Source organism: Cydia splendana, chromosome 24 (assembly GCF_910591565.1).
Source record: "Cydia splendana chromosome 24, ilCydSple1.2, whole genome shotgun sequence".
Classification (NCBI taxonomy): domain Eukaryota; kingdom Metazoa; phylum Arthropoda; class Insecta; order Lepidoptera; family Tortricidae; genus Cydia; species Cydia splendana.
Window position 1 is genome coordinate 8,010,472 of NC_085983.1, and position 24,335 is coordinate 8,034,806.

Here is a 24,335-nt window from a genome sequence, read left to right on the forward strand (position 1 = left end):
CGTCCGTCCGTCCGTCTGTCACCAGGCTGTATCTCACGAACCGTGATAGCTAGACAGTTGAAATTTTCACAGATGATGTATTTCTGTTGCCGCTATAACAACAAATACTAAAAACAGAATAAAATAAAGATTTAAATGGGGCTCCCATACAACAAACGTGATTTTTGACCAAAGTTAAGCAACGTCGGGAGTGGTCAGTATTTGGATGGGTGACCGTTTTTTTTTTTTGCTTTTTTTTGTTTTTTTTTTTTTTTTTTTTGCATTATGGTACGGAACCCTTCGTGCGCGAGTCCGACTCGCACTTGCCCGATTTTTTAAATACCTAAAGATATAGACTATAGTTCGCGGACGTAATCTATAGGAATAGTGAGCATAAGGCTGACTGTGGCTTACCTTTTGGTTGACCTTCGGTATCTTCGGCGCCTTCACGATGGCAGGCTTGGGCGGCGCCACCGCTGGCTCTGTTGACAATACGCAGCTGTTACAATACAACACAGATAAGTTGCTAGTTTTATGAAGGCCACGCGAACTTATAGTTTATCTACACACATGTCATTAGTGCTCTATAATGCGTTCAGAAACCGTAGGAAATGACAAGCTTTATTACAACCAATTTTACTATGAGAACTTTCTTATCTGTGGTAGTAGGAAAATTTGTACTTTAATGTACATAACGTTATAGATTTTTGTAGGTTATGAGTTTAAATTTGGAACAGCAGTCAAAACTCAAGTAGGGCTCTATTCTAGTATCCATAGATATTAAAACAGTTATCGATACGAAACGTCACTTTAGTATGTTTTTTAAATATAAACCGCACGATATTTGATCTCGAGTGACATGAGAATAGGGACTTCATTCTTTTGTCTAGGAGAGGTCTAGGAATTAAAAAAAACTACGGATGTGTGACATGCGTGAAAAAAGTTTACATTCACCGCCATTTGACGTACAGTTTATCTTTTAGTTAGTTTTAAGTATGTGTTTAGATAAAGTAGTGTATGTAGCTGTACATAATTAGGCATTAAAACACTCGTGTGATCCTATTAAGAAACTCACTAACGTTCGTTTCTTAAACCCACACTCGTATTTTAATACCTCTCATTATGTAGCAGTCACATAAACTACTATTACGAGTAGAAGTAGACAGGGATCGTTTAGGTAGGAGTCCAGTACTGTTACCATCAGTTTGTCACTGACATAAACGCCGTCGAGAACGTAATTTACTTTCTATACATCCCGTTTGCACTAATATGCGAGTGCGAGCGAGATGTATGGAAAGTAAATTACGTTCTCGACGGCGTTTATGTCAGTGACAAACTGATGGTAACCGTACTGGCCTGGGGCCCGTAGTCTAATGAGCGTTTGGTGTTCAAAGGTTGTAAACCTTAGAATGCAGATGTCGCTAGTGACTTTGGGGGCTATTCATAAATTAGGGGGGGGGTCTGGACTTCGAAAGATGGTAGCATGACTTAGGAGGAAAGGGGGTCATTCGAAGCATGATTTTTGGATGATTTTAGGGAGGGGGGGATCAAAATCGACAAAAATCGATGACGTAATTTATGGACAGCCTCTTGTCACAGTTGTAATGACTAAATTCGCATTGATTGACGGATGGTCAGCTGGCGGAATTGATAACGCATTGGACCGGCAATCCAAGGATGTGGGTTCGAGTCCCACGTTGGCCACAGTTGAGCATCGTTGATTTTTTCATTGTGATTAACATCCTGTGTTTACAATTTATATATCGTTTGGTGGAAGTTGAATTTATTCTAATGGTAATGACATTCGAATTCTTGTAAGAGCTAATGTTTAAGGCAGGGGTCGGCAAACTTTTGAGAAGAGCCAACTGCAGTAAAAATCACCAGTTTAAGGAAGCTTAAAGAGCCACAAATGTCGTTTTCAGTGGTGAAAGTAGAACTCTCAAGGGTTAATTTTATGGGTGACGTAAAGAGCCGCAGTTTGTCGACCCCTAGTTACACTGGTTCTGTGGTAAGTGTCTAGTGGCGCCATCTGTTGGACACTGAATAATTCTAAAACCGCGCGAGCGTGTGGCATGCGCCCTCCTGCTGCGAATACAGTGGCGACTAACGGGTGAGTGCAGGCCTTATAAGAGGCCGCCCAATAGACTAAGTACAGACAGTATCTGCCCATAGGTTACCTGGTTGAACAATCGGCGCCGGTTGCGGCGGGGGCTGCGCCCTGCCCTGCTGCTGGGGCTGCAGCGGCGACCTCTTCTCTTCTAACGCCGGAGGCGCCGGCGGCGGGAACCCGGTGCTGCCCCCTCGCACCTGTGTGACGGAGCCTTGAGGCCTGTGTACAGATAGTATATCTGCCCATAGGTTACCTGGTTGAACAATCGGCGCCGGTTGCGGCGGGGGCTGCGCCCTGCCCTGCTGCTGGGGCTGCAACGGCGACCTCTTCTCTTCTAACGCCGGAGGCGCCGGCGGCGGGACTCCGGTGCTGCCCCCTCGCACCTGTGTGAAAAATATGGTTTGTTATATCACATTTGTAAACATCCTATCCTATGCAGGCCTGTGCACACCGGCTTGCGTGTGCGCGACATGCACTTGCGCTAAAATATTGGAGCCACACACGCACACGTCACGCAAGCGGTGTGCCGTCTCTCATAGAGATCTGTATACTACAATGCTGCGCGGCTCCAACATTTTAGCGCACGCCTCACGCACACGCAACTACGTACAGGCCTTAATTGTTTTCCATCGTATTTTCACGAAAACGTACGAACGTGTCTTGCTATTTCAGTCAGTCTCGGTACAAAAAATAGCATGACAAATACGAACGTTTCCGAGAAAATACTATGGAAAACAATTATGCACTACATCCCGCTATTGACAGTAATGAACTTAGAGGATTAGTAACTGGAGACGCCTTGGCTGTCATTTTCTGTACAAAACAGTATGCCGATTTTTGCGGAGGAGGGGACGTCAAATGTATTGCTATTTCTACATGATTTCTACGTAACGTACAAATAGCCATGTCAGTCCATACAAAAGTTTGCACAATTGTGCAATGTTTTCGGCAGAGGGGTAAGCTCTTAAAGGCGACGCCGGCTATCAGACTTTGGAACGGTCTCCCACTCTCTATCAGACAAGCGCAGACCAAATTCACATTCAAGCTCATACTGCGCAAGCATTTCCTTGACAAACTTTCTTCTTCGTCAACTTAATGATTCACACTAGGTATATAAATATGTATAGTATCTATGTAGGTTTATTTGTATTAAGTATATGTGTAAGTTTATCAACATACTTAAAATTCATATATGTATAGTTTTGGTTACAAATTCATTTACTTTAAAGACACTGCACCTACTTAATCTTTCTGGTTTGACCCATTGGTTGACTGGTAGAGAATGCCTTAAGGCATTAAGTCCGCCATTTGTACCTTCATGTATTGTGCAATAAAGATTAAAATAAATAAATAATAAATAAGGTAATGAACAATCAACGCCCTCTATATTGCAAGTAGAGAACTATCACAAGTTTCGGCAATGGGGTTGGCCGGTGGAAGTTTTTAGCAGATGGCGCCATCATAGCTTGCCCTGTCAATCCCTAGAATTGTGTCAAATTTTTGTTTTTTTAATACCCTGGATGCCAGCTCTTTAAGCCAAATCTCATAGAAAAAGGGGCAAGCTATGATGGCGCCATCTAGGCAAACCTTTGACAGTTGCCAACCCCATTCGATGCAGTTCCATACTTCAAGTCAATCATTATAGCTGCACCGAAATCGAGTTTTAGCAAACCAGTTTGCTTCTGTATCAAAAAAGTGGTTTAGCGCATGGTACTAGTGATGAGGTAAAAGCGGGAATAAAGGTAATAACACAGAAGAAATAATAGTACTACCGTACAGAAAGGACACTTCCTACAAAACCGAAGTTTGACAGCGATTCAGGGTCGAATCATGCATCTCTTTCTGCTATGGCACTATCCCTTTCGGCTATTTAGGGTTGTCAAAATTCAAGTGATTATCTTATCTGTGGTCGTGCACGCAAAAGGACGTCAAGTGGTGCCAACCCTAATAATTGCTCGGAGCAATGATGAGCCGAAAGGAGCCGAGTTTGCCTTTGCCGGAACGGAGCAGTGTCTCACCACTGCCTTAAGCCCGATTTAGACGATGCGAAAACTCGCATGCGAGTTTCATGCCATTGCGGGTTTGGATTGGTCGATTGAATTGGACGTAATCCACAGCACGCAATGTATATAACTAAAATCGCATGCGAGTTCGCGCGCCGTCTAAATCAGCCCTTAGTCGCCCCGATATATCTGATGGAGACTCTATGTCTCCAACCGCGCGCGAAAAAAGCGCTGGTAGCCTTCTAGCGGTAAGAGCGTGCGACTTGCAATCTGGAGGTCGCGGGTTCAAACCCCGGCTCGTACCAATGAGTTTTTCGGAACTTATGTACGAAATATCATTTGATATTTACCAGTCGCTTTTCGGTGAAGGAAAACATCGTGAGGAAACCGGACTAATCCCAATAAGGCCTAGTTTACCCTCTGGGTTGGAAGGTCAGATGGCAGTCGCTTTCGTAAAAACTAGTGCCTACGTCAAATCATGGGATTAGTTGTCAAGCGGACCCCAGGCTCCCATGAGCCGTGGCAGAATGCCGGGATAACGCGAGGAAGAAGACTCTATGTCTCCAACCCAAAATCGCTACCACGTTATCTTTGCACCACACCCACACTGCCACCTTGTATCGATTTGTGATTTCCAGTTCTACAGCCAAATAAGTTAAATGCATTCCAACTGAACTCTGTGTCTTATTAAATAAGATCTAAATTAGCTTGACCACCTACTACTGATTTAAGGAGTTGAGCAATTTTGTTGAAAAAAACTTAATTATTGTGACGTTAAAGGAAGTAGTGACGTTATGCTGACGTTCCGAGGCAAACTTTAAATAAAACGAGGAATTTCATACATTGACTCGTCTGTTCCTATCTCTATCGCACGCGCATATTGGGGTTGGCAACTGTCAAAGGTTTGCATAGATGGCGCCATCATAGATCGCCCCTTTTTAGGGTTCCGTACCCAAAGGGTAAAAACGGGACCCTAACTAAGACTCCGCTGCCCGTCCATCCGTCTCTCATCAGGCTGTATCTCACGAACCGTGATAGCTAGACAGTTGAAATTTTCACAGATGATGTATTTCTGTTGCCGCTATAACAACAAATACTAAAAAGTACGAAACCCTCGGTGGGCGAGTCCGACTCGCACTTGTCCGGTTTTTCTACGAGATTTGGCTTAAAGGGCTGCCATAAAATGCCATTACAAAAACAAAATTTTGACACATTTTTAGGGATTGACAGGACAAGACCGGCCAACCCCAACGCCATTAATATATTGCTGTCTCGCCAATCTGTAAGTTGGTTTTGGCTGCAAGTGCGAATTTTGAGTCCCGAGTAATTAATGTGTCCCGTACCCGCCAGGGCGGCGCCACAGAGCGAATATCACAATTCGGATTACGTCACGAACATATTATATTAATCCTTTACATTTACACTAGAGATGCCACGAATATTCGGCAACTATTCGGTATTCGGCCACTTTGCCGAATATTCGGTATTCGGCCGAATGTTGCCTACTATTCGGATTCGAATACCGAATATCTGTTGCACCTACCTAAAAAGAAAATTTACACAATAATAATAACCAAAAAGTAGATATATTTAATAATTAAAATGTATTCTTGGAAAGTTATTACAACACGAAGACCCTTTTTTGAGCATTTGTTGATTACAAAATATTTTATTTTTATCATGGGTCTGATTTGATTGACTCTAACTACATTCATTAATTCTGTTCAACATAAAATATATTTTAGTAAACGTTGTGCTTTGTCGGCAAACAGTTTTCACAATCATTTTATTGTGACTCAAAATGTTCGCATGATGGCAACCGGCGACCGAATATTCGGCGCTTCGGCCGAAAAAGGAGCCGAATATTCGGTATTCGGCCAAAATCACTATTCGGGGCATCTCTAATTTACACTCAACGCCCATGCAACGAGTAAGTCGTCGACCTGTTTAATATTGGGCAAAAAACGGCAACCATCTTGATTTTTTTATCAATGTAGACCGAAATGGCTGTACTATCTCGGTGTGGCCATAAAGAAAGCGATTTACGTGATGTTTTTTTTTTTTTGACGTGACAACGTCTTCTAAATCAATGAACACCGGTAGCATGCACGAAAAAGTGTCACGTTGTGGATAGATCTACATGGTAACGTTGTGGACAGATCTCCATGGTAATGTTGCTGCCAAAGTATGCAATTTTTCATCAATGTTTTCTTATGAAGTTATCACGCAAAATTATCGTCCGTAAACCGACTTTACAGACAACCATATTTTTTATTTACTTTTATCGGTGTGTAAATTTTATGTAGTTTTTAGGAAAAGCATACTGTGATTTTGACATAAAGGTACAATGGGAACCCGACCGCAGACACTATCAGGCGACGTGTCGCGGTGACACGACTGGTTTCTATGTATTTCTATGAAACACGACACGACACGGCAGACGACACAGTCCCACGCAGATCACTCGTGCGTGCCTCTCTCACTCTCACCAGCCGGGCTAGCACATGATTGGCGCGACAGTATCTAGCGGCGAGGTAGACTACCCGTCTTATTCTAACTAAGTTACTATCTTGCCGCGAGATACTGTCGCGCCAATCATGTGCGTGGCCTACAGGCGTGGCTCACTCCGCGATTTTGTCGCGTCGCTACAAGTACATGCGGCCCACACCAATTTTGGTGTCTAGCAGTAGTAGTGGCCACGCACCGCTATGGAACGGACGCCTGCTCGCGCTTTCGCCACCTTGCGGTCATATCTGTCGTAATAGACGCGTTTTGTAGAGTGAACCTTCTGTATCTAGTACTATTATTTATTCTGTGCTCTCTCTCTATCCATAAAGCTGAACTGTTTTATATATTCATTCATAAATATTACGCAAATCTCAAAAGGAATGCATTTCTATCGAGAGATTCAAATGTCAATGCCACTATGATTCTTATCGCCGATCTCATGGCCCCAGACCGCTCGCACAAAAACATTAAGACTCCTATAGAGTTTTTTACTGCTAGAATGGGAAAGAAACCGACTATAGAAGTATAGACTTCTCGCTCGCGCTTTACAGTCGTTCATCTGTGAAATTGCGACATTTGCGACGGAAACAATATAGGTTATAAATATTGAGTGGGCAAATTATGAATTAATATCTGGGAGACCGAGCTTTGCACGGAAAACATATAAAAACTAAAAATGCGCGTTTTCCTAGAGATAAGACCTAGCTCGATCGATTTTTCGCCCCCGAAAACCCCCATATACCAAATTTCATCGTAATCGTTAGAGCCGTTTCCGAGATCCCCGAAATACATCAATAAATACGCAATATACAAGAATTGCTCGTTTAAAGGTATTTATATTAGATTTAAGTAGGGCTCCCATACAACAAACGTGATTATTTTGCCGTTTTTTTTTTTGAAGTGAAAACTTCTTTTGCGGCGCTGTGCACTTTTTGTGATGGGGAAAAAATGTTAAACTCGCGACAGGTCACGTGACCGTAAGATTCGTAAGACGGACACGTGACCTGATCGAAAAACTGTTACAATGTCATTGAGTTTTCACTTCTGCCGGCACTCCCGGAATGCAACCCTTTTTTTTTAAATCATTATTACTTAAAGCAGCGGCTGCAATCGTATAAAATGTTATAAGTAAATCGTAACTAACTGATTATGTGGCCTTGGCGATACCGGCCTGATAACGGCCGCCTGCATCGACCATGTTGTTTACCGAGTTTGTAAAGTTACCTCCCAAGTCCTGAGTTCCTTTAAAAAGAACAAATTGCAATCGAATTTTGAACTATAATGGAATAAGAGAAGGTTCCAAATTCAAAACTGCAAGAATTACTCTGGGTCTTAGGAGGTTACTAAGGGCCTATGACAGGGGGGTGTCACTACGCAGTTTAGGTACATTTGGCCGGCGCAGCTGCCAGCTGCCACTCGACCGCACGATAGTCGTGTCACGTGGCGCTCGCACAAAGAAGATTCACGGTTCGTGCGCGGTTATAATTTTCAATTTTGTTGCAGGCGGCGAGTATAATAGGTATAATTTTATACCTAAACCTGACTTTTGTGAAGGAGTGAATTTTCTGTACGGTAGTCATATTAGTTATTCTGTGCCTATGATAGCGCTTTTATCATTGTGCACGAGCGGGACATCGCTAAGGTGTCCTTCTGAATCCCTAACAACGTTTGTCCTAAAGTCACTTGCCCTAACTGGTTTGTCCTAATGTGCACATGCCCTAACGATTATTTTCCATAATGTAATGGTTCTGAAAAATGGTTAGGTTAGAAGTTGCTGCCACAAAAGTGGGTTAGGTTAAATAGGTTAGAACTACGACCCTCGCAAAAAAGAAAAATTATGCTTAATAACGTTAGGATAAGTGTATCAATAATAGGGAACACCAAAATTAGGGTTTTTAGTGTTAGGACAACTGATCATTATGACAACCAATATTAGGGAATGCAAAGATAGGAGAAAAGACTTTAGGGATTCAGATATAGATCCGCTATGTAAGTGCGTAGTACTCGCTCACACGTCAAAATGACGTTTAGCTAGACTAGGTACAGGGACTAGGGACCGTGCGCGTTGGAGGGCCTGCCATCTTGTGGCCTGAATCGGAAACATAAACATGTACATTGCCAAAGTAAGTCCTGCCATCTACGTCTCGTACGTTTTCTTGTGCATAGTAGGTTCTGCCATCTTGTGGGCTACCTAAAGCATAAACTTCACATTTACGCCTCGCGCAAAAAATCTGACGGCTCCTGTGCTGCCCCCTATAGTTCATGTACGCTCCCTATAGGTACCTAATCCGCACTGAAACTGCTCGAAGGTCTTGCACGTCAAATAAATGACGGTGACGTCACAACCATACAATTATTCGCTATTATAGGTACTCCATATGTTTCCTAGGTTATGTAAATGTGTGAATTTAACACCTGGCCAAACAATGTGAACACGAAAAGTGATTTACATTTACACCAATGTGTCCAAGGTGACAGTGTTTAGCGAAAAGGATCTGTCATTACAATTTTGGCATTCAAGCAGGGGTGCGAAACTCCTGACTTCGGGCAAACTCGGCTCCGTTCGGCTCAGCATTGCTCCGAGCAATTATTAGGATTGACACAACTTGACGTCCCTTTCCCGTCCCCTCGCTTCCCGCTCTGGTATCAGTACCCGTGGGGAGACACTCCTCCTTTCGGGCGTTCTCGGCTTCGTTCGGCTCAGCATTGCTAGTATTGCTACGAGCAATTATTAGGGTTGGCACAACTTACGTCAAGTGCTTTGCGTGCACGACCACAGATAAGATAATGCCTTGAATTTTGACAACCCTAAGTAGCCGAAAGGGATAGTGCCATACATTAGAAAGGGACATCATGATTCGACCCTGAACCGCTGTCAAACTTCGGTTTTGTAGGAAGTTTCCTTTCTGTACGGTAGTACTATTACTTACGAGGGGCAAACTGAAAGTGTATAGAATAGAAAAAGCTGAAGTAATTAGGACGTTACTCTTTATTTTAATGCGTGCTTTATCTCTTTCTGACCACGCGTACAAATTCTCATTAGGATAGGATTACTCTGAAGCGCACACAGCTCATTCTTCCAATGCCTTTTTTGTATGGCGATTTTAGGTCCTCGGAGGTTTTGTATGAAATTCATGAGGTACCCATCGGGATTCAAGCTTTTTTGACACAAAATAATTTAAGCAAGATTTTTTTAACAGTGTCATATGAATACTGAGGGATATCAAAAACTACTGATATACAATTTTTTGCCAGTATTTTTTATTAACCGCACAACTGTGCGATGTAAACTTTTGACGTCACTCTTGAATGACATGCTTCTCTATGATCATCCGTTGAATAACTACAAAAGCGATTAAATGTGTAATTTAAAAAATAAACAGACGTACAAGAACTAGGCTTCATTATGAAACTATAACTGAAGCCTACTGTAACTCTGTTGTTGGCTGAGCCCACAATGAAAATCGTTATAAATAGTAATACGAAAAAATTCTTAGGTCGAAATTGGAATAACGCTCGACGTACAATTTCCAAATTGCCATCAATCCTGAAACACAGATAACGACCAAATTGCATATACCTCAAAAAAAGTATAAAGAGTTATATTTTCATAAATAATATGCCTCTTTTTGTTATATGATCTCTAAGTAGCCTTTTCTAAGAACTTTCAGAGTTGCCTACGTATTCTGTGATTTAAGTCAATGACTTTTTTGACAGTAAGTTCAGATTTCGTTGATCCGGCGTTTTTGTAAAAAAAAACACACATCGCGCCTGAAAGTAAAATCTAAAGTGCAGTAATCTGTTAACAAACAGCAGTTTTAATTTTGAAATGAAATGTGTTTTTCTGGCGACAAGCCAAATGTGAATGGACAAAAGTGGACCGTTTGCTACACGTTAAGGCTTGGCCACACACAGAGCGCGACGCAGCGCCGCGTCCGCGCCGCGTGATGCCGACGCGAAGCCTGGTCAAACAGGGCGCGCGCCGATCGCGCCGGCCTCACGCTCTCAACACGCCCTCAAGGCGCGCGTGAACGCGGCGCGGCCGCGCGGGAACGCGGCGCACCGCTCGCTGCCTACGTCCGATCCTACTGACGTGACCTTGCGCGACGCGGCGGGCCGCCGCGTTCGCTCGGCGCAGCGCTGCGCACGCGCCGCGCGGACGCAATGGGCCGCGCGGCGCGGGGCGCGACAGAAGCGGGGCGTGATACCGGCGGGACGCAGTCTGTTTGACGTCGGTAACCTGTTAGCATGTGCCGCGGTCGCGCGGCGTGGACGCGGCGCTGCGTCGCGCTCTGTATGTGGCCAAGCCTTTATTAATTTCTGGAGAACGGGGTATTAGCTTTTGGCAAAAGGGTCTCCTGAGCCCCTGAGCCTAGAAGAAATTGTAGAAAAATATTGAGGGCGCCACATTCTACGTAACTGTCACATTTTTGACGTAAAATGCTTAAACATGGCCATGCAGGCGTGGCCCGCGATTTCGTCGCTTTGCAACAGGTAGCTAAAAGTACATCCGTTCCAAACCAATCTTGGTGGCTAACCATAAGCCGCGCGTGGCGCTGTCGCCACCTAGCGGCCATATCTGTCCTGATCGTAACAGACGCGTTTTGTTAGAGAGTGAGTATTCAGTACCTAGTACTATTATTTATTCTGTGGCCATTGCAACAATTTAGTATGGAACTGTTTTAGTTCCATTTCACTAAATTTCTACTATTTTATTAAGAAAGTTTACCCTCCCATAGAAAATGGACCAGCCAAAATGTGTGAAACAGACAATATTTTTTTTGCGATTTCGGGGTTGGTTGCATAGTAAAAGTTGCTCAGTATAATCCCAAAACTCCCTGGGAACGGGAGTGCAGTTATTTTTAGCCACCGTGTCTACTTTAGCAGCAATTACAGTAAATGCTAATATGTTTCACCTCTATCCCAATAACGATTCACACAAACTTTTCCAATTTCAGTCTAGTCACTGGCATTTTGCCAAAGATGGCGGCTATGGACTTTACCAAACGAAAACGTCATAACGACCATAAGCCGGCCACTGAAGTTTATTCCCATCAGCTATTGCCATCTCACTCTAGCATATATGTTTATCTCACTCTAGCATATATGTGCATCTCATTCTTGCAGGATTGTAAACTGGGCCGGGTTTACTGAGCTTTATTGAGTGTGTGTGTAGTAGAAACCTACATATTACTAGACTTACTCTGGGGTTTTCAGTCAAGACTGTAACGCTGCAAAAAGGGCAAGTGTGGAAAGGGCCTTAGCAATCACACGCGTATTCCAAGGAATTAAAAAAAAGAACTGCCGATTCCTCGGGGCGCGAGCGCGGACTGAACTTTTAATTCTCTAGCTTTTGCCTGCGACTCCTGCGACTTAGTCTGCGTGGAATGAGTGCCAGCAGTTAAAGTACAGCGCCTGGATAAAATCTAAAGGCAATCATTTAGACCATATTATTCTTAATTGCTTACAATCAGGCAATTCATTAATTATCTTTTCCACCCCCTTTTCACCCTGTTTAGGAATGACTTCCGACATAAAACTATCCTATATCTATCCCCGGAACTCCAACTATCTCTATGCCTTTCAACTAAATCGGTTCAGCGGTTTAAGCGTGAAGAGGTAACACAGACAGACACACTTTCGTTTATATAGTGTTATTTTTCATTCGGGGCGGAACTTCAAAATTTAATGAGCAGATACATAAACACTGCACCGGTAATAATTAAAAACATAAATAATCATGATACCAGACAAAACACGTCACTAGCTGTTTACGCTGTTCATCCCGGATAAAAACTCTAAAATAACCCTAATGCAAGATAGTTAACACTTGTATACATAATACCAGGCCCCTATTTGGGTTACTATCAAAATTAACTTATCGCTAAACGACCATTTCAGCTAGATGACATAAAAGTAAAATACACATTCAGCATAGAGTCATTTCAGCTGGATGACATGAAAGAAGAATACTCAGTCAGCAAAGTGTCAATTTAGCTAGATGGCTAAGAATTACAATGACTAAGTAGGTAAACGTCTGGAAATATAAATAGTCCGTATGATTAGAATACCTAATAAGCCGGAAGTAAAATTATTTGATTGACGTGAACACAGAACGAGTTAGTAGCAAAACGTCTGCAAATGTAATGTGTCAATGTGTTTACAATACAAAGTATGCGCGGGAAGGTTTTAATTATCAAGTGTCATAACAAAATCAAGACGTTTTGCTAACGAGTCGTTTGGCGATTATTCCATTTAGTGACAAAGACATTACACAATACAGACTATTTAGCGTTTATGTCTATTAAGTAATAAAGACATTCGAAGATAAAGGATTTTTGCTGCTAGGTCATTTTAAATTGTAACATTCTAAGATTTGCTAAAGAGGCATTTAGCATTCATGTCTATGTTGTCACAAAGACATAACACAATCCAGACATTTCAGCTATATTGTCCTTTAGCGATAAGGTACATTTGATAGTAACCCTAACCCCCCCTATTTCACCAACGTGACAGGTGCGACAATTCGACAAGTCTCATTGTTGCTGACGTCACAGGCATCCATGGGCTACGGTTATCGCTTACCATCGGGCGGGCCGTATTCCTGTTTGTCACCATCATTGTATTATTTAAAAAAACTTTATTATATCGGCAAAAACAGGTATTTCTCTTGCGATGTTTATGATGACAATTGTCACAATATTTCAAAGAACTTTCGGTAATTCTGGACAGCAAATGAGTTCTGTGTCGGAATTTCGTGACAATTGTCGTATTTCTTGTGACAATTGTCATTAGCTTCGCAAAATAAGTACTTATTAACTGGCGATATAGCGGAGTTTTTTTTAATTAACATGTTGGTGGCAAACAACCACACCGCCCGTCTGAAGGTAAGCGGTTACCGTAGCCTATGGAGGCCTGTGGCGTCAGTAACAGTGATGTCGACAATTGTCGGACCTGTCACGTTGGTCAAATAGGGGCCAGACTTATCGACAATTTAAAATAAACCATAGGCGCTTATCACACTGGATGCGAGCGAGACAACACTATGCCACAGAATAAATAATAATAGTATACTAGGTACAGAAGACTCTCTCTAACAGAACGCGTCTGTTACGATCAGCACAGATATGGCCGCTAGGTGGCGACAGCGCCACGCGCGACTTATGGCTAGCCACCAAAATTGGTGTGGAACGGATGTACTTTTAGCTACCTGTTGCAAAGCGACGAAATCGCGGAGTGAGCCACGCCTGCCCAAGCTTCGTTCACTCAGTCTAATTTCAACCGTATCGCTAACGTAATAAGGTAGTAAACAGAATGAGTAGCAGTTCTATGTTTAGCGATCCCGTACATCAGTAATGTCAAGGTTACTGAGTGATGTAATATTTAGACTTAGTGCGAAATGCGAATTACGCGGGATTCTGATAAAGTTAAACGTTTCTTTAGGGTTCCGTACCCATACGTTAAAAACGGGACCCTATTACTAAGACTTCGCTGTCCGTCTGTCTGTCACCAGGCTGTAAAGGGATCCACTGATTAACAGTCCGCCGGACGGTATCGGCCTGTCAGTTAGAACAAAATTTTGACAGTTCCGAACAACTGACAGGCCGATACCGTCCGGCGGCCTGGTAATCAGTGGGCCCCTTAACTCAGGAACCGTGATACCTAGACAGTTGAAATTTTCACAGATGATATATTTCTGTTGCCGCTATAACAACAAATAGTCGGACTCGCGCACGAAGGGTTGTGAGATCTAGTCATACTTTTATAATTATTCTAGTTTTTCTACCTATTTACCTACTTAGATTATTAGAACAAGACAAGTAGTTCTTTGGGTCATCATTCCATTAGTTAACGTAACAAGTTATGCTAATCATTCTCGTGTTATGTCATTTTGTCTTTTTTTTATGTCCCACTGTCGGTCAAATGCCTTTCGGCGACTATCTGCCCGATTCGAATTCTAAGATACGTCAATGAATAGCTCTAGAAACGATATGGATTAGATCAGTGTCATAAGTGACGTCTTAGTTTGAAGAAACGTTTGGAAACTGACATATTTAATCCATATCGTTTCTAGATCTATTAACTGACGTATCTTAAAGTTCGAATCGGGCCGTATGTTATACTTTTTAATCGTTTTTTGTTACAAGATTGAAGCGATAAAGTGTCTCTTCGTATATGTAAAAAGGTATTACGCCTTTTATAACTTGATTTCGTAATAACGTGACACTAGTAGCTTGGTGTTTAAGTATACTAAACAAGTTTTTGGTAAAAACTAATTAATAATATAATTTAATTTTTTTTATTTTTTTTTATTAGCCTATAGGAGTGTCCCACTGCTGGGCAAAGGCCTCCCCTATTTCCCGCCATTTGGTCCTATCCGATGCACACTCCCACCACTCTTTACAAAATGTGTCAAGGTCGTCCCGCCATCTCCGTTTTGGTCTTCCTCTGCCCCGAGATCCGTCCTGTGGGACCCAGTCTGTAGCTAATTTGGTCCAGCGCTCCGGGTGCATTCGGCAGATGTGCCCTGCCCAGTCCCACTTTAGCTTGGCGGCCTTCCTGCCCACATCCACAATTTAATAATAAGGTAATTTTTGGTTCAAGCTTTTATCGCTGACTGTACTTTTCTTTCCACAGGCAACTGCAAATAAATGTCGGTTTGTTCTTCTTCCTCGCGTTGTCCCGGCATTTTGCCACGGCTCACGGGAGCCTAGGGTCCGCTTGATACTAATCCCAAGAATTGACGTAGGCACTAGTTTTTACGAAAGCGACTGCCATCTGACCTTCCAACCCAGAGGGGAAACTAGGCCTTATTAGGATTAGTCCGGTTTCCTCACGATGTTTTCCTTCACCGAAAAGCAACTGGTAAATATCACATGATATTTCGTACATAAGTTCCGAAAAACGCATTGGTACAGTCAACAACAGAGCTATGAATACAGGCAAAGTGCCAAAAATATGTATACACGACCTTAATGTACAGGCAATAAAGTACTGTATACACATTTTTGACACTTTGCCTGTATTCATAGCTCTGTTGTTGACTGTACGAGCCGGGGTTTGAACCCGCGGCCTCCGGATTGAAATGTCGGATTGAAAAAAAAATGTCGGTTTGTTATTTGGGATAACCGATTTATGTTAAAAATAAACTCGACGTAAACATACTAACCAAAACACTTCAAATCGTCGAACACCCATTGACGTAATAATACAATACTATGTTAGCATAAAGATTTAATAAGACATACGTAAGAATAGATACGTCACCAGTCTCCTTCGGAGACGCCATGTCTAAAATTTTCGGTACAAAATAGTCTGCCGTTTTTTGCGGGGGAGGGGCACATCAAATGTATAGGTACGTCATGTCAGATAAACGTCAGTCCATACATATGGTTGACATGTGGTTGACCATTGGCCGCCTTTTTTCGACAAACGCCTGTTAATGGCGGCTCCATTGTTAATTACTCCGAGCCAGTCTCGTACATTGTATGTTCGTTGTTGAACAAAGTTTTACAAACCTAGTTAACTTGGGGCTTGTGCACAAATCACGCGAGCCCATAACACGAGTAGATACTTTTACTCGGTTTCGTTAAACATAAATATCCACTCTGCACTTCAAAATAGCGAATATATTTAACGAAAATAGAAAAATAAACAAGATTTTCTATATACAATACTATATTTAAAAATTAGGTCGAAAGAAAAAAAATCTAAAAAATACACGTGAGGTTGTGTGGGGGAGGGGGGTAGCCAAAAACCTCACCAAATAGGGGGAGGGGGGTCAAAAAGTAGCCGAAAACACCTCGCGTGATTTGTGCACAACCCCTTTGTAGTTATTATTATGTCAATAATCAGCACATTCATCGGAAACGGTAGCTTTTCACACTTGCACTATACTCTGTATCTTTAGGTATTTAAATAAAAGTAAACAAACAATTTGTAAATTTTCGGGTAGTTATTATAAATTTTATTGGTTAACCAACAAAATGCGAAACCGCCTGAATCTGTATATTTATATAAGTAATAATATGTATATTTTTTATGGTTTTTCTCCAGGAAAGCGACATTTTGTGGAGTGGAACTGCTGATTAGAACATACGCATACTATTTTGTAAAACCGCTTGTCAAAAGTTCTACCAACAGAACATCACGTCAGTTAGATAGAATACTCTTTATTGGCACACCTCAGTAAAAAGATACAAAAGAAAAACAATTGATTAAATGTAGAGGCAGACAACAGGCGGTCTTATCGCTAAAGAGCGATCTCTTCCAGACAACGATTGGGCACAGAATAAATAATAGTACTACCGTACAGAAAGGACACTTCCTACAAAACCGAAGTTTGACAGCGATTCAGGGACGAATCACGCTATCCCTTTCTAATGTATGGATATATGGATACTCCCTTTCGGCTATTTAGGGTTGTCAAAATTCAAGTCATTATCTTATCTCTGGTTGTGCACGTAAAAGGACGTCAATTGGTGCCAACCCTAATAATTGCTCGGAGCAATGCTGAGCCGAACGGAGCCGAGTTCGATCGAAGTGAGGAGTGTCTCCCCACTGATAATACGCGCATAGTGTTGTCTCGCTCGCATCCAGTGTGATAACCGCCTATGGTATATTTTAGATTGTCGGTAAGTCTGCTATTATGTACACAAATGTTATAGACCGCGGGCCAGGAGCAAATATCGTCAGTCATGGCCTCCCGCTTGATGCTTTGTCAGATGATAGTTTAAAAAAAAAGTCATTTATTGTCGCAAAACATACAGTAACAGAAAAAAAAACAAGGAAAAAGAAAAAAGACACAATAAGCACATAAGTCCAATAGGATTGTTGACTGCTAGGATTGTTGATTGTTGAGTTTAGATGCTATCATGAATTAAAAAAATAGTCAGCCGGTTGTATCGCGGTGGAAAGACCGTCAGTTGATCATGTCCGCGGAGCCGAGTTTGCCCGAAGTCAGGAGCGTCTCCCCACTGCTTTGGGTAGCGAAACAGAGAAATTAATCGAGAATCAGATCAGATCTAACCTAACCTTACTCTTGGCCGCGCAGCCAACTACTGTCACGGGGTGTCAACAGTGAACATTATTATATTTAGCCGGATGGTTATTTTGAACGGTCTGTCAAGGCTGTCCGCATTGTTCGGCGTCACTATCATTATTAAAATTGATGCTCTCTAGTGCAATCGGTCGACCTGTTCGAAGATTAAAAACCGGCCAAGTGCGAGTCGGACTCGCGTTCCAAGGGTTCCGTATATTACACAATTTTTAACAATCAGTGCCGGATTAAGATATTTTGATGCCCTAAGCATTTCTAGGTGCCCCCTCTCCCTAGGGTCATCAAGATTACATTGATTTTTTGGTAAATTGAGAGAAGTTCATTGCCGCATTACAGCTGAGAATGGAAATCAGTCACATCATTTTATCACGAAAATTGACAGTGCCGCAGCAGTAATGCGGCAATGAACTTCTCTCAATTTACCAAAAAATCAATGTAATCTTGATGACCCTAGGGAGAGAAATCAGTCACATCATTTTATCACGGAAGTTGACAGTACTGCGCAGCAGTAACGTTGCAACAGAGTAATGTTGCTGCAGTCGCCACCCGAATGTCGCCTTTATCATACCTTATAAAGTTATTGAAAACGCGAGCGAAGCGAGCGCGAAAATTTTTCGATATAAAAACGCAATTTTAGTTTTAGTCCCAACCAGGCGCGAATCCAGGATTTCATACAGAGAAGGGATGGGACAGTTTTCTATCAGCCTAGCTTCGCATAGGGCTCGATATTTAAGGGTCTCAGCGAGGTTGTTTTCATGCATAAAATATGCAAGAAAGCAGAGCTTGGAATTGAATTGGCGAAGTGTGAGAAAGGCAGTAGGCCCAGCTGCGAAAGAGGAAAGCTTGGATTTGGATCCACGCCCAAGTGTAATTAAGGCAGAAGATCAACTTTGCCGTAAGGCAGAAGGCCTCGCATAAGACCTAACGCCGAACCGCAAAAGAGTGGGTTGAAATCGAATCTATGCATGTAATCACGACTCTTCTACTGCTACCGATTGTTTCCCAAAGAATTACGCGCCATTATTTATGCAAATTAGCTTTTGGACTGCTAAAAAAATCGTGTGGTAAAAACGATGTGTCTGTCCCTAATTTTAAAATTTGTTCACCTTTTTCAACCTGGCATTTTGGTGCCCTCCCTGAACGTGGTGCCGTAAGCACGTGCTTGTTTTGCTTATTGGTTACAAAGTCTTTATTAATTCAACCATTAAAGTCGACGAGTACAAAAAACTTTAAGCTAGCTCTCAATTTAACATTTTTTTTAAACATTATTTTTAATTTGACCTTACAATTACTCGTAAGTAGGTAAGGCCGTTAAATATTTAAAATGATTATCTTATCAGAAAATTATCACCAATTACTCTAAGAAAACTACTACTCTAAGTAATCCGGCACTGTTAACAATGTATTTTTTATGTGAAACGTGAGTGAAATCTCTTTAAAAAATCCGTAGGGGTCGGATTAAAAACTGTAATTAAGTCCGACTCACGCTTGACTGTACATTTCTAATAGGTTTTCCTGTCATCTATAGGTATAGACCTATTTTATGTATTTTTTTCAAAATTTTAGATCTAGTAGTTTCGGAGATAAGGGGGGGGGAATGGTCATTTTTTGCCTATTTTCTTGAATAACTTCTAAACTGTTGATACGAAAATTATAAAAAAAAATTATTTGAAATCCTTACAATAAGCTCTTTCATTTGATATGTAACATGATATAGTTTGAAAAATTTTTTTTTTCATTTTTTCATTTACCCCCCAAAAGTGGCCCCCATGTTTAAAATTCATTTGTTTACGTTACATGTCCGTATTCGGGTCACAAACTTACATATGTGTACCAAATTTCAACTTGATTGGTCCAGTAGTTCCGGAGAAAATCGGCTGTGACAGACGGACAGACAGACAGACAGACAGACAGACAGACAGACAGACGCACGAGTGATCCTATAAGGGTTCCGTTTTTTCCTTTTGAGGTACGGAACCCTAAAAACCGACCAAGTGCGAGTCGGAAAAAACGGCAATTAAATCACGTGTATGGGAGCCCCACTTAAATATTTCTTTTTAGTATTATTAATCTTATTTAAAGCTGCAACACGACTGATTAATTGACACGATTGTTCTCCCAGAAGGGGGTTCGTGGGGTATTTGACTATGGTACGGTCGTATAGAGGGTGGTCTCACGACCTCCAGAAAATTCCGACTTTTGGTCTACCGCTTCCGGTCAGAAAAATGTTCAACGGCCCGGCGTAACGGTGAAACCTAGGTGGGGGGTGCTCGACCAAATGTCATAGAGGGACCCTGGCAGTTTTTGAAGCCACCATTTTTTTTTCAAAATGGCCGACTTTTTTTTTTTAATTTTTTCAAGTTTGTCCTAGCGCGCTGAAATTTTGGTCACGGAATCTCGGGGTCCTCTAGATTCGTATGGGGAAAAAAATTTTCGAAAAAATCCAAGATGGCGGAAAAAATGGCCACTTTTATTTTGTATGGCAACTTTTAAACGGTGTGAGATAGGTGGGGGGTGCTCGACCGAATGTCATAGAGGGCCCCGAGACAAAACAAACTGCATTTAAAAATTTTCAAACGGGCCGACTTTTTTTTTTAATTTTTTCAAGTTGGTCTGAGCGCGCTGAGATTTTGCATGGCGAGAGATAGAGGCCTCTAGATTCCTATGAAAAAAAAAAAATTTGGAAAAAATCCACGATGGCGGAAATAATGGTCATTTTAATTTTGTATGGCAACTTTTAAACGGTGCGAGATGGGTGGGGGGTGCTCGACCAAATGTCATAGAGGCCCCCGAGACAAAACAAACTGCATTTAAAAAATTTCTAAATGGCCGACTTTTTTTTTTTTTTTTTTTTCAAGTTGGTCCGAGCGTGCTGAGATTTGGCATGCGGCGAGCTAGGGGGCCCAAGATTACCATGTGAAAAAAAAATTTTGGAAAAATCCAAAATGGCGGCGGACACGGGCAAAATTCAAATTTCCAAGTAGGTTAAGCGAGCCCGAAGGGCGAGCTTCAGGCCGGGAGGCCGAAGGCCGACCCCGCGGAGGGCCGTCAGGCCCGGAGCTTCACCCCGAATGTCCAAGCGTGCCCCACCCCCAGTAATTTTGGGCGAGGCCGAAGGCCGAGCTGCGGGAATGACCAACAAAGCAAAATCCTATACAAAAAGTGTGTTAAGCGAGCCCGAAGGGCGAGCTTCAGGCCGGGAGGCCGAAGGCCGACCCCGGCGGAGGGCCGAAGGCCCGGAGCCTCCACCCCGACTCCCAAAACGCGAGGCCGAAGGCCGAGCTGCGTGAATGCAGTTCCCCCAAGCGTTCTACAAAGTCAACTGTCTTGATAAGCGAAGCCGGCGGGCCGACGGCCCGACGGCGAAGCGTCGAGGCTCGCGAAGGCCGAAGGCCGAGCTCCGCGTAGGGCCGAAGGCCCGAAGCGTCACACGAGAGGGGGAAGTTGGAGCTTAAACACGACCCAATAGGAAAAGTGTCTTAGACAAGCGAAACGGCGGGCCGAAGGCCGAAGGCCGTAGGCCCGACGTGAGGTTGTCAAGACACTTTTACTATTGGGTCGTGTTTAAGCTCCAACTTCCCGCTTACCCCCCAAAGCAAAACCAACCCTCCAAGTGTTTTAATAAGCGAAGCGGCGGGCCGAAGGCCCGACGCTGAGCTTCGGAACCCAGCGAAGGCCGAAGGCCGAGCTCCGCGTAGGGCCGAAGGCCCGGAGCGTCCCTTTAGATTTCCCATGCACGCGAGGCCGAAGGCCGAGCTGCGGGAATGAAGTGCTCGCACGCGGATCTTTCCGTCCTAACAAAAGTAGAAATTCATTTCTCTTTCCCTTTGGAAAACAAAACTACGGCACCAACAACAGCACAAACAACAGCACCAACAACAACAACACATAAACAACAATACCAACAACAGTACAAACAACAACACGCGCACCGCGGGGCCCTCGGGCCCCGCGCACAGGGCAAAATCTAGTTAATCTTATTTAAAGCTGCAACACGACTGATTAATTGACACGATTGTTCTCCCAGAAGGGGGTTCGTGGGGTATTTGACTTTGGTACGGTCGTATAGAGGGCGGTCTGGTGACCTCCAGAAAATTCCGACTTTTGGTCTACCGCTTCCGGTCAGAAAAATGTTCAACGGCCTGGCGTAACGGTGAAACCTAGGTGGGGGGTGCTCGACCAAATGTCATAGAGGAACCCTGGCAGTTTTTGAAGCCACCATTTTTTTTTCAAAATGGCCGACTTTTTTTTTTTAATTTTTTCAAGTTTGTCCTAGCGCGCTGAAATTTTGGTCACGGAATCTCGGGGTCCTCTAGATTCGTATGGGAAAAAAAAATTTCGAAAAAATCCAAGATGGCGGAAAAAATGGCCACTTTTATTTTGTATGGCAACTTTTAAACGGTGCGAGATAGGTGGGGGGTGCTCGACCGAATGTCATAGAGGGCCCCGAGACAAAACAAACTGCATTTAAAAATTTTCAAACGGGCCGACTTTTTTTTTTTAATTTTTTCAAGTTGGTCCGAGCGCGCTGAGATTTGGCATGGCGAGAGATAGAGGCCTCTAGATTCCTATGAAAAAAAAAATTTTTGGAAAAAATCCACGATGGCGGAAATAATGGTCATTTTAATTTTGTATGGCAACTTTTAAACGGTGCGAGGTAGGTGGGGGGTGCTCGACCAAATGTCATAGAGGGCCCCGAGACAAAACAAACTGCATTTAAAAAATTTCAAAATGGCCGACTTTTTTTTTTTTTTTTTTTCAAGTTGGTCCGAGCGCGCTGAGATTTGGCATGCGGTGAGCTAGGGGACCCAAGATTACCATGTGAAAAAAATTTTTCGGAAAAATCCAAAATGGCGGCGGACACGGGCAAAATTAAAATTTCCAAGTGGGTTAAGCGAGCCCGAAGGGCGAGCTTCAGGCCGGGAGGCCGAAGGCCGACCCCGCGGAGGGCCGTCAGGCCCGGAGCTTCACCCCGAATGTCCAAGCGTACCCCACCCCCAGTAATTTTGGGCGAGGCCGAAGGCCGAGCTGCGGGAATGACCAACAAAGCAAAATCCTATACAAAAAGTGTGTTAAGCGAGCCCGAAGGGCGAGCTCCAGGCCGGGAGGCCGAAGGCCGACCCCGGCGGAGGGCCGAAGGCCCGGAGCCTCCAGCCCGACTCCCAAAACGCGAGGCCGAAGGCCGAGCTGCGTGAATGCAGTGCTTCCAAGCGTTCTACAAAGTCAACTGTCTTGATAAGCGAAGCCGGCGGGCCGAAGGCCCGACGGCGAAGCGTCGAGGCTCGCGAAGGCCGAAGGCCGAGCTCCGCGTAGGGCCGAAGGCCCGAAGCGTCACACGAGAGGGGGAAGTTGGAGCTTAAACACGACCCAATAGGAAAAGTGTCTTAGACAAGCGAAACGGCGGGCCGAAGGCCGAAGGCCGTAGGCCCGACGTGAGGTTGTCAAGACACTTTTACTATTGGGTCGTGTTTAAGCTCCAACTTCCCGCTTACCCCCCAAAGCAAAACCAACCCTCCAAGTGTTTTAATAAGCGAAGCGGCGGGCCGATGGCCCGACGCTGAGCTTCGAAACCCAGCGAAGGCCGAAGGCCGAGCTCCGCGTAGGGCCGAAGGCCCGGAGCGTCCCTTTAGATTTCCCATGCACGCGAGGCCGAAGGCCGAGCTGCGGGAATGATGTGCTCGCACGCGGATCTTTCCGTCCTAACAAAAGTAGAAATTCTTTTCTCTTTCCCTTTGGAAAACAAAACTACGGCACCAACAACAGCACAAACAACAGCACCAACAACATTACCAAAAACAACAGCACAAACAACAGTACCAACAACAAACAACACGCGCACCGCGGGGCCCTCGGGCCCCGCGCACAGGGCAAAATCTAGTTAATCTTATTTAAAGCTGCAACACGACTGATTAATTGACACGATTGTTCTCCCAGAAGGGGGTTCGTGGGGTATTTGACTTTGGTACGGTCGTATAGAGGGCGGTCTGGTGACCTCCAGAAAATTCCGACTTTTGGTCTACCGCTTCCGGTCAGAAAAATGTTCAACGGCCTGGCGTAACGGTGAAACCTAGGTGGGGGGTGCTCGACCAAATGTCATAGAGGAACCCTGGCAGTTTTTGAAGCCACCATTTTTTTTTCAAAATGGCCGACTTTTTTTTTTTAATTTTTTCAAGTTTGTCCTAGCGCGCTGAAATTTTGGTCACGGAATCTCGGGGTCCTCTAGATTCGTATGGGAAAAAAAAATTTCGAAAAAATCCAAGATGGCGGAAAAAATGGCCACTTTTATTTTGTATGGCAACTTTTAAACGGTGCGAGATAGGTGGGGGGTGCTCGACCGAATGTCATAGAGGGCCCCGAGACAAAACAAACTGCATTTAAAAATTTTCAAACGGGCCGACTTTTTTTTTTTAATTTTTTCAAGTTGGTCCGAGCGCGCTGAGATTTGGCATGGCGAGAGATAGAGGCCTCTAGATTCCTATGAAAAAAAAAATTTTTGGAAAAAATCCACGATGGCGGAAATAATGGTCATTTTAATTTTGTATGGCAACTTTTAAACGGTGCGAGGTAGGTGGGGGGTGCTCGACCAAATGTCATAGAGGGCCCCGAGACAAAACAAACTGCATTTAAAAATTTTCAAAATGGCCGACTTTTTTTTTTTTTTTTTTTCAAGTTGGTC

General features: G+C 43.4%; 1 protein-coding gene and 1 non-coding gene across 2 annotated transcripts in view; one reads left to right on the top strand and one right to left on the bottom strand.

Annotated features, from left to right (window-relative positions):
• LOC134802182 (la-related protein 1-like) overlaps positions 1-24,335 on the bottom strand; it is a 125,350-nt gene that overhangs the window by 75,768 nt on the left and 25,247 nt on the right. Inside the window, exons 2-3 of the mRNA XM_063774776.1 lie at positions 2,353-2,472; positions 394-459 (exon numbers count right to left, since the gene is read on the bottom strand). Of these exons, the coding sequence (XP_063630846.1) occupies positions 394-459; positions 2,353-2,472 (186 nt within the window). The remainder of the gene's footprint in view (positions 1-393; positions 460-2,352; positions 2,473-24,335) is intronic.
• Positions 1,612-1,683, top strand: Trnaa-ggc (transfer RNA alanine (anticodon GGC)). The gene has a single exon. It is a non-coding gene; the product is annotated as a tRNA-Ala (tRNA).